Source organism: Pavona decussata, unplaced genomic scaffold (genome assembly GCF_977016875.1).
Source record: "Pavona decussata unplaced genomic scaffold, jaPavDecu1.1 SCAFFOLD_137, whole genome shotgun sequence".
NCBI lineage: Eukaryota > Metazoa > Cnidaria > Anthozoa > Scleractinia > Agariciidae > Pavona > Pavona decussata.
This window is the reverse complement of record NW_028145550.1, coordinates 993,812-1,004,465: the sequence shown is the minus strand read 5'-3', so window position 1 is coordinate 1,004,465 and position 10,654 is coordinate 993,812. Positions and strand designations below refer to the sequence as shown.

Sequence of the window (10,654 nt, the reverse complement as noted above, 5' to 3'; positions counted from 1 at the left end):
TTGCTCGCTCTTGAGTATTGTCGGTGGGATTTGCGGCGCAGGCGAACGCACTTGCTACTCAACTTCCGTCACACTACTCACGCTCAGTGTAACAAAGCCTTGATTAAAACATCGCACAGTCCTAAAAAAAACTCTTCGGTCTTGAACAAGAATTGATTTTAGCAAGATTGCGCGTTTTTAAAAGCCAACGAATTTATTGGAGATGACCACCCGTCGGTCTCATCTTGTCAGGTTAGGCATAACCTGGCACGATGTCGATAGGTTCCACTCCTGAGGGAGCACTCGGATTTCTTTTTTTCCGATTATGCCTGTGTCACTTATTGAATAATACACCATTCTCATTCAAAAATATTCCATCACATTTATTCCATTGCGCGTATGCCACACACTAGTGACATTCCAATCCTAGCAGTACGCAGGATGTCTGTCCCATGAAGCACTCGGGTTTTTTTCTTTCTTTTTTTTTTTTCGATTATGCCACTTACTGAGTAATACATCATTCTCAAAAGTAATTTTTGCACCATACCAGGAGTTGTTTCGGTCACTCAGCAGGAGCTGTGGAAAGTAGCCGCACTAGAATAGGAATATATTTTTTCCAATCCATGAAGATATTTGACCTTTCAAAATAGCTCCTCCCTACGGGCTCAGGTAAATAACAACTGCAAAATGTACTACCATGCAAGCAGGAACTGTCTCCAATGAGCGAGAGTTTTTATCCTCTTCATTCTGTTGTCCGATGCGACTACATTGAAAATACTATGAGTTTTACGACTTGCATGTTTTATTGATTGCGCTTGTCAAACAACCAGGGTTGTAGCCAGACTTCAGAACAAGACGAGGCAAGTTTCGAGCGCCGAAGGCGCGAGCCGCTAGGGGGGTGTGGGGGCATGCCCTTTCCCCCCTCCCCCCCAGAAAAATTTGAAATCTAGAGGCTCAGAAATGCTCTTGTAATCATTTTCCGTGGCATTTTTCTTCAGAAAAGTCAATCTTGGCCAAGTGTAGAAGTTCACCTTTTTATTGCTGAGCGATACTGGTGCCAAGTTAATGACCATCTGCATTTTAAAAAGCATTCAAATATTATAACACGTATTATAACAATAAAATGAATCTACGAGAGTAGCCAACGTTTATGGATTTTATACTATAGATAATTAGGATTTAAGTCTTATCAATTATCTGTTTCGATACACTCTTGCTTATGTTCTTCAACTATGAGACAGCCATGTCATAATACTGCCATCTCTTATACTTGTAGGACTAAGAAGTCACTAACTTTCACGATTAAGAGTAGTAAACTTCTCCCTTAACAGTTAGTTTTTTGCCCGTCGTTTATTCTTTACTGAAAGCTCAAACAATCCGTCTGTGGCCAGAGGCATCCCATCTCTTTAAAACAGAACTGCTGTCAATTTCCGTTGGTTTACGAATGTACGTTAAAGCAAGCCCGTTCAGCCTCGCATTAGCCATGCTTTTTCGGGACCAGGCCTTAAGCCCTCTCATGCAGTGAGCTGAAGGAACGATCGCATGAACAGGAGCCAACTGGAAGGGTCAACAGAAGCTGCAAAATGGTCGATATGTTTGGATAGAATTCTTCATTGCAATGGCTCACTGCTTGTTGCTTGTTTTTGCTTCCCACTTTAAAATTTCATTGTACCACCAAGATGGAAGTCGTGGAAGAGATAAACCGTATCCGTGACGATCGCCTCGATTCCCTGAAAATCTTTGAAGAACATCGATAGGCATTGCTGCATTAGTGTCTTGAAAAACACCTCTGCGATAACCGCGGCTGTACTGGGAAAGGATTATTTACGACGGATAGTAAAAACCTATTTTGGTCTGAGAGACAACATCACCTCAATGGTAGACAGTAATTATATGGATGTTCTAGAGGCAAACCTGTGCGAGCTCCATCAAAAGTTTTGAAATGTGTCTCTTACGCCAACCAAATGCAAACGGCTCTTTTAAGACGTCTTTTAAGAGCCATTACAAACGAGAAAGGATTGATCAACAAATCTTTTAAAATTTATTCTTTTACATTTTCTTTTCGCTGAAACGTTCAATATTATAGTGTTTGCAATAAATTGAATGCCAGCACTACAAGCGACCTTTTGTTCTTTTACGACAGTTATATAAGTAAAAAGAAAGCTTCCACACCGGCTCTCAGCCATCGCAGATGAGCCATGGGAATAAACACTGTTATGTCACGATACGTCTCCTTAATGGCCCTTCTGTAACCTTAAATCATTTGAAAAACCGCTACTCACAGTTCACGTCAAACGAATTAACCTCATTAAAATGTTTTTCCCTCAATTCATCCACCTTATATTAGCTGGTTTTATCTTAACCAATCCAAGTTTTTCTAGGAATTATTTTCTCAATGAAACGTTTCTTCCAAAATCAAGACGAGGCAACTGAACTCGTCTTGCCTCATGCTAGCTACGGCCCTGACAACACTTAACAGTCTGTCATTGATAGAAAAAATAAAGTTTAATTTTGGCAATATTCGATGAAAAATACTAAGACGTTTCCAAAGAAGGCACCGAAGAATAAGTAATGTGCACTGTCATTTTTACGACAGTTAAAAAGGAGGGAAGGGGGTGGGGGGCGGGGGGGGGGGGGAAGGATTTTTAAAAACAATCATACCATTCTCTCAGTCCCCAACCACCCACAAAGTAAACAGTTTGCAGTTTCATGGGACAAACATCCTGCATACTGCTAGGATTGGAATGTCACTAGTGTGTGGCATACGCGCAATGGAATAAATGTGATGGAATATTTTTGAATGAGAATGGTGTATTATTCAATAAGTGACACAGGCATAATCGGAAAAAAAGAAATCCGAGTGCTCCCACAGGAGTGGAACCTATCGACATCGTGTCAGGTTATGCCTAACCTGGCAAGATGAGACCGACGGGTGGTCATCTCCAATAAATTCGTTGGCTTTTAAAAACACGCAATCTTGCTAAAATCAATTCTTGTTCAAGACCGAAGAGTTTTTTTTTAGGACTGTGCGATGTTTTAATAAGGCTTTGTTACACTGAGCGTGAGTAGTGTGACGGAAGTTGAGTAGCAAGTGCGTTCGCCTGCGCCGCAAATCCCACCGACAATACTCAAGAGCGAGCAAGACATCGTTGTTATGTATGTCTATTAACTTCACCAACAACATACTCTGGTTATATGGTTAAGTAGATTTGTTTATTTAGAGAACGGTGCAATATTTGCTTTTCATGGAAACAGTTACTTCCGATTGGTTATCGACGGCACAAAACTTCTGATGCTAAATAAAATCAATTCTAATTGTTCTAGTTTGAATTACTTTTTAGGTACTTTTTTTTATTTCAGCAAGTTAACTGGGGAACCTGGCACATCGTTGAGTAAGATATTTTAAAATAAGACTTATTTAAATCAACAGATGTAAATATCTGTTTGTCACTGTACTAATTGCAGCTAAGTCGGTCGTGCGTGACACAGATGGGCGAGCCTGTGAGTTAATATCAGCTCGTGGTAAGTTTGGTGTTTCATAGTTTGTTTTACCTGTGTAGACAATATTTAACATCATTAAATACTTTAAAATGGTTCAAACCGCTAAAAAAGTAAAACCCTCATGTTTTATGTCCAAACCTTGGCCGAGGAGTTAATTTATTCAATAGTACTTTGTTATGTAGAGTTGTAGATTTCAAAGGCGCTCAATTGGAATTTTATCGAATTTTGACCGGCGTTCATGCGAAAGTGCTACTAGATCCTAAAGATTTAAAAACGTAGACCTAAAATTCAATGACTGAATTGTCTTTGGTTATAATATCAGAGGATTTGAAGAACTACCGGTCAGCTTTTTTCGCCGCTGAGTTTGGATTATTTTACGCCTTCGCGTAAATGAGAAAAGTGTGTCTTCTTAATCGGGTCTCAGTTCGCTCACAAATGAGTAGAGATAAAAATTATTGCCATGGTTTGACTAAGGAAGAATCAATGTATTCAATTATACTTACGAAAGATTCACAGCTTCGTAAACGTCTGTGTAGCGAGAAGCTGAAAAAGGTAAAATTTCGAGTTTCCGCTAGGTGAAATCCGAGCTTCCGGTAGGGTGACCGTTTTTCGTAGTTTTCTGCCGTTAAATGGAATATTTCAAAAAAACTAACCTTATATCCTTCAGTTACTTACCTAGGCCTTCAAACTGACAAAGTATGAGGGAAATCGATTTTTTGACCGTGGCCACGTTTTTTGAATTTTCCTCGATTTTTACTGACATTTACTCTTAAATTCAAATTTTCTGACGGCGAATGATTTACAGAAAATGGTATGATTTGTCTCCTTTTAAAAGAATCGTTTGGTCCCATTTTCGTAAAGTTAAAATATTACCAAAAACAGGCGATCCTTTAAAACTAGGATTGGTTTTCATGACTAAAAAATAGTGATCTAACGCGAGTACAAACTTGAAATTTCAAATTAAACAAAACATAACAATGCTATTCCTATCGAATGGTGTCGAAAGTTTTACCAAATTAGTCAGTCTATAACAGAGAGATATTCTTAAGAGAAAGCTGAAGCATCTCGAAACAGGAATTGACGACTTTTTTTTAAAATGCGTTTACCTGAGAAAATAGGACGTGTACTTATGCTGGCGCGAGGCGGGCCTTGAAGAGAATCAACACAGGCGAAGGACCACCATAAAGAAGCTGTTAGAACGGCGAGTTAGACGCTCACAAAATCTGGAACAAGGAAGATAAACAAGGACGAAAAACAAGAGGAAAACGAGGTAAGAGAGAAAATACAATAATGATCAATCCGCAAGATTTACGGCGCCGGCAGAGCGATCCTTGAACGAAAACTATGAATCATAGTAGACTCAATGTTTATATTGGCATGCGAAGGCACGGTTGTGTAATGAAAAGCAAGTGTGTCGGGGTTTGTTCAAACTTTCGGTCTGAGGATTACTAAGAAGATCTGTGGCTCGTGGCTAGGTATGGGCTACCTCGGCGTGCGACTTGTATAAGAAATCTGCGATTTTTATTTAAAACAATTGAAACAAAGCGTCACCTTGGAGACCAGAAGGTAACCGGTCACACGACGGAATAATTCCGAAAACGAAAGTGAACTGAGGGCGAAAAAGGGATTCTTTTATTTTCACTTTTCTAAGGTAACTTCACTGTTGCTCTCTAAAGTTGCAATGATAACTGAAATTTTCGCACTTGGGTTTTCTGAGGATTTCATCTTCTCACCACAATCAGGATACTTAACTACAATTTAACATTTAGCCTCTTGGTTGTATTTTTCCGTGTACAAAGCAACTGAGGGTTCCAAAAACATTTTCGCTAATGATAACTGGAAATAAAAACTCTTGTTAAAGAGCCACGTTTAGTAGGCGTCCTGTGCTACGTTCGTGCCATCTATACAAAAGATATCCCGGCTTTTTCCTACGTCTAAACGTCCAATGAAAACTGAATTCAGTGGCTTTTTGTTACTGAGCTGATACCTACGAAAGGAAAGTATTCCAAAATAAATGCAAGCTAAAATGTTGAGTGTAAATAAACACATAAACGGAATGTAATACGTGCATTTATTAATATTGCAATAAGGAGCTGTCAAATGTCTTATTCAATATGTATTCAGTTTTGGTTCGCAGTTAGCCTGAGTATCGAAAGGCCTGATACTCAGGCTAGTTCGCAGTTTATTAAACAACTCACATATTTCGATTGACACCGATACAATGGTCTGTATTCAGAGGTTTTGTTTCTCATGAACACAACCGACATGTTTGTTTCATCGGAAATAATCAAAGTCTATTTTCTCTTAGCTTGCGTAGCAGTCGTTTCCTCTCCAAGTGGTAGAAGTAGCGCCGAAACGAATGCTTCCGGGGAGAACGAGTTTCCAGTCGGCTGTCGGAAAGGAGACGACTCCTCTGACGCAGGCTTATTTTCTCCTTACAATCCCCGCCTTGAATACACTGAGTACTTTCATTCTGTCTTTGTGGCCATTGATAACATGTCAGCAAAAAGGCTAGGGGAATTCATGTTTTCACAAAGACATCGAAAAGTTAATATGAGTGACCTTCGTGTTATTTGCATCTAAAAACTTTGTGCTACGTGTCTAACGGAATTAAATATGCTATAAGCTAAACTGACTTGCAAAAAATATCACTTCAAAAGAGTCGGTTCATTTTCATTTTATGCCCTAAACTTATTATAAATATAAACAGGTGCACGGAATTTGATCTAGCTAATTGTAATACCTAGACTTGTTGATCAAATGCGAGTGTGTAAACATAAAATCAAATCATAACAATTAATAGCATTATTCGTGCCGAATGTGTGATAAAGTTTTGTTATTTCTGTAATCTGTATAAGTAACATGTAACTGTGAAACAAAAAGACTGAAGCATTTCGCAAGAAGAATTAATCAATTTTGTTAAAAATGCATTTAGTTAGGACATGAAAGCACCCTGACGTGAAAATCATAGCGAGAATAAACACAGGCAAAGGTCCAACACGCCTTGCATTTACAAACTTAATCAAAGCACTGTCTCTGAGACTAGAAGGTTATCGACACAATCGACAAAAGAAACGAACCAAATTGCGCAAATAATTGATTCCAAAAGGTGAGTGAGAGCAAGAAAGTGGTGTTAACCCTCAAATTTTATTTTCATTTGCTAACCGAGCGGCGGGAAAGTTGCCCTCGAAGTTACAGACGAAAAAAAAGTAGCACAGAAATTTTCACGGACCTAGGAAGAGACAAGAAGGAAAGGAGACGGTGAGAAGGAACTCCTCATCGAGGTATATCCTCTACTGCACTCCAGATGTGCAAGAAGTTCCGCTTATTGTTGTTGATGTTATATTAAAACTGTAAATTCTACCAGGATAAATATAAGAACTTGTTGAGGTGCGGTTGAGTAGAGAAGATCGAGATGAAGTCGCAGTTTTAAACAAACGTTCGTTAGGAAGATCGGAAAGTCAGTGATTCGAGGCTATGTTCTCCATCATAGCTCAGTTCTCTGGGGGCAACCCTTTGGCAGACAAGTGGTAGGGTATCTATACTCGTAGCTGTTTCATGCCATAGCAACCGCGTTAAATATGTTAAACTGCCGCTGTATGATCCACCTAGGCGTGCAACGTTTTATATATTATGACACTAAAAATCTAGACATTTAATAATGTAAGATTTAACCTCCTGGTTTTCATTTTATTTTAATTTCTTATTACGCGATAAAGGTCTTTCTTCCCTTGAATTTTGTTCATTTTATGGAAGATAATCAACAAGAATGGAGGAAGATGTGTGCGATATAAAACTTGAGAAAATAATTCGCTGATTAAAGCGAGAGACACTGAGGCGAGTTAAGATAAAAATAACTGACTCGGAGTAAGTTAATTGGACGGGAGAGCAAGCAAGAAAATATTCCCGCATTGTAAACACAACCTTCTCGTTTGCCTTGAACTTAAGTAAGTGCAGCCTACGCGTAGCCATAACAGTAAAAAATCCACAGGACTTTCAATCTTCGTTCAGCACCTGAAAACCGTTCACCGGATTTCTCAAAATGCGTTTGCCTATTCAAGTTTATATCCTTGCAGTTTACCTCGTCCTGACCGTGAATGGCGCCAAAAACTCCTCCAAATCTTGCGCAAAACCGTACGACAAGATGATGGTTTGTAATCTGATGTGTAACCTGCTTCAGGATTCGGACGCAAACGACGCCATTAAAATGCTGCAAACTAAACTGGAAAATCTCATTGCAGTGGTCAACAAGCCTTCACCTACTCTGCCACCAGGTAAAATGATTTGTCTTCAGTGTTTTCCCCGTCCTTTCTTTCGAAAGTTTCAAATCGCTTCGGTATCTTTACTAAGCGCAGTTCGCGAAGGTATCGTGAATGGGAAAATATCGCGCGCGTCTACGCATAAGTTCCCTCCCTCGTGTCTTTCGTCTCTCGCTCATCAATCAACAGAGGGACAGATAGAAGTGCAATGTATTCATTCTTATATTTTTCAAACACATTCAAACTACATCTAACTGGACTTTCACTTTTTTCATAGCCGGTCCTGCCTCTTCATGCAAGGAACAGTATGAAAAACGCAGGTGGGTTTTGATGTGTACTATGATACATTCCGCTAACTAAGCGAAACAAAGGAAAGGTTTGGATTTGTTTTAAAAATTCCCAGTTTCCCAAAAATTAAAAAAAAGAGGCAATGATAACATGTCCTTATTATTTCAACTTACACCATTTCTCTCCCTTGCCAGTTCCACCAAAAGCCAAGTGTATCCGCTGATGTTTGGTTCACAGAAGATTCCTGTTTACTGTCACATGGGCAACTTTGGATGCGGAGATGGAGGGTGGACGCTGGCCATGAAGATTGACGGCACAAAGGTATGCAGCTGTCCTATCATTCTTCACAAAGGCTGTTCAAATATTTAACTTCTGACAGTTGACTAATTGTCCTTGTTACTATTCCAGAAATCTTTTCATTATGATTCTGCTTTTTGGAGCAACAGAAATGCCTATAACCTTGCAGGAGGGAAGACTGGGTTCGACACACAACAGACCAAGCTGCCTTCCTACTGGAACACAGCCTTCTCCAAGATCTGCCTCGGTATCAAGATCGGTCAGCAGATTAAGTTCCTTGTCATCAATAAGCAGGCCAATTCACTGTACGCACTGATTGCTGACGGGAAATACCGCGCAACGTCACTGGGTCGTAACACGTGGAAGACGCTGATTGGTTCTCAGGCTTCCTTGCAAATCAACTGCAACAAAGAAGGGTTCAATGCTGTCGGCAGCAATAAGGGCTACTCCAAAGCAAGAATCGGTATCCTTGGAGACGAGAAAAAATTATGCTCAGACCCTAACTCAAGAATTGGGTTTGGTACTGGAGGGCATAACGATGATTCCAACACGTGTGGAAACTACGCTTACAACGGTTATACATCCGATAACGGAGGCAAGAACATCAAAGCAATGGGATATATCTTAGTTCAGTAGTGTGGAACTGACCCGTACATTACTGTACAAGAGAGGCATTGATGAAATAAAGAAAAAAATCACCAATCACTTGTTGACCGTTATACTAGTAATTGACTGACTCACCTACTGACTGACGACTGACTGACTGACTGACTGACTGACTGAGCAATCAACTGACCTCTTATCTACCTAGCTAAATGACCTGACATCACCTAACTAACTGACAAACGGACTGAATAACTCCACAACTTGAACAACGAACTGAATCCTACTGACTGATTGACTGACTGTTAGGCCGGCCTTGACTGATCAGCCAAATGACAGATTGATGGCCCACTGACAGACAAACTGACTGAGCAATGGAGTGAACGATTTTACATTCTGACCGACTGGTTACCCTGAAAAATCTGAATGAAGACCGGACTGATTGACTAACAACAGGAATCTAAGGACTAACTGGCGGACTACCCAATTACAATCACTAAATGGTGTGTTGATTGCTGGACTACTGAGAAAACAGAACGACAACCCAACAAATGAACTAAGAAGGTTTGTGAGTAATAGACTGACAGCCTGACTCAACTAACTGACTGACCAGAGAAATCGACTTATAAACCAAATGGATGGACACAAAGACAGACATGTCACACAGACTGGCTGACCAATACACTGTCCGACTGGTTTACGTAGCAATTGGCTCACTAGCAGAATGGCTTACCAATGGATAAACCCACAAACACACTTACCAAAATAATGTCGGACTGATTCGCTAAGCGATGGTCTGCTCTGACCCACCAAACAACTTAGAAATTAATGGGTGGGAAAACACTGACTGATTCACTTGTTTGCTGAGGAGTACACCGAATAAATGGCAGTCAAAAAAACTGGATAGATATACTGACTGACTGAATAACAAACCAGTGGACTAAAGGAGTAACGGAACAAACTGAGATCAACTCACGGACTGACTGACTGACTAACAGATGATGCACTTCTATTGACTACTTTTATTCCCATCACTGCCTTAACATTCTTAAACGAATATCAAACAAAGCATTGAATAAGTGGTCCGAGCTTTCTTTTGTTAAATCAGCGAGCTTGTCCTTGGAAAGGAAAAACACTCTTTATTCAGTTAGCTTTCACAATTCGCCAAAGCAAACACATTGAAAAAGTAAGCATTCATTTGTTGGTCGTTAGAGGCAGTGACAACTCGTGGTTTTGAAAATTTGTTGTTCCCCTGTTCATTGACATTAAGAACTTAAAATGTTCTCCACATTGCAAACGATAATGACCTCAAGTCCTTTTCTGAGTGCACTATACATTTTCTTAGGTTCTTCGGTGTTCCTTGAGCTGTGCAGACCGAAGCTTGTTCATTCTTGGTCGACATTCAAGTTCCTAAAAGCAGAAATGAAAAGAAACAGACATTATAAGGGGGCAAAAAAGAACGAATATCTCACGAAGAAAACCCCCTGAGACAGAAAACGTTGTTCAACAAATCTGCACTATTATTTCTTACGTGTACCTGAGATACCATTTTCTTTCCCAAAAACCTGAGGTCTGCCAGTGGAACAACAGAAGGCCTGGATGAACAGGACAAAACAAAGTAACTAGCAACGTTAATTCGGATACGGCAGCTTTCAGTTAAGTGTCGAAAGTATTTCGCGTTTGCTTTGGTTTTGTTTTACTTCGCTTTGTGATTGGTTGGCAAAGTT

At 39.9% G+C, this 10,654-nt stretch overlaps 3 protein-coding genes across 5 annotated transcripts in view; 2 read left to right on the top strand and 1 right to left on the bottom strand.

Moving 5' to 3' along the window:
• LOC146467196 (DNA mismatch repair protein Mlh3-like) overlaps positions 1 to 10,654 on the bottom strand; it is a 121,641-nt gene that overhangs the window by 6,541 nt on the left and 104,446 nt on the right. Inside the window, exons 10-11 of one of the 2 annotated variants that reach the window (XM_085126280.1) lie at positions 10,465 to 10,522; positions 9,959 to 10,337 (exon numbers count right to left, since the gene is read on the bottom strand). In XM_085126280.1, coding sequence (XP_084982406.1) covers positions 10,269 to 10,337; positions 10,465 to 10,522 — 127 coding nt within the window. In that variant the 3' untranslated portion in view covers positions 9,959 to 10,268. Of the gene's footprint in view, positions 1 to 9,958; positions 10,338 to 10,464; positions 10,523 to 10,654 lie in introns of those variants that run through there. The other variant, XM_085126278.1, reaches the window with a different exon arrangement.
• Positions 1 to 10,654, top strand: part of LOC146467204 (putative skeletal organic matrix protein 5) — a 67,821-nt gene that overhangs the window by 41,370 nt on the left and 15,797 nt on the right. The gene's annotated exons all lie outside the window — the stretch shown is intronic.
• LOC146467206 (putative skeletal organic matrix protein 5) lies at positions 7,498 to 9,285 on the top strand. The gene is made up of 4 exons (XM_085126306.1): positions 7,498 to 7,754; positions 8,017 to 8,059; positions 8,222 to 8,348; positions 8,436 to 9,285. The coding sequence occupies exons 1-4, from the start codon at positions 7,523 to 7,525 to the stop codon at positions 8,958 to 8,960; spliced, it is 927 nt and encodes a 308-aa protein (XP_084982432.1). The 5' UTR covers positions 7,498 to 7,522; the 3' UTR covers positions 8,961 to 9,285.

What these genes read in the sequence shown, in the direction of transcription:
- LOC146467206 (XM_085126306.1), top strand. Translation starts at nt 7,523, where the DNA reads ATGCGTTTGCCTATTCAAGTTTATATCCTTGCAGTTTACCTCGTCCTG. An exon ending in TTCACCTACTCTGCCACCAG is followed by an intron (nt 7,755 to 8,016) that starts GTAAAATGATTT and finishes CTTTTTTCATAG; the next exon opens with CCGGTCCTGCCTCTTCATGC. An exon ending in GAACAGTATGAAAAACGCAG is followed by an intron (nt 8,060 to 8,221) that starts GTGGGTTTTGAT and finishes CTCCCTTGCCAG; the next exon opens with TTCCACCAAAAGCCAAGTGT.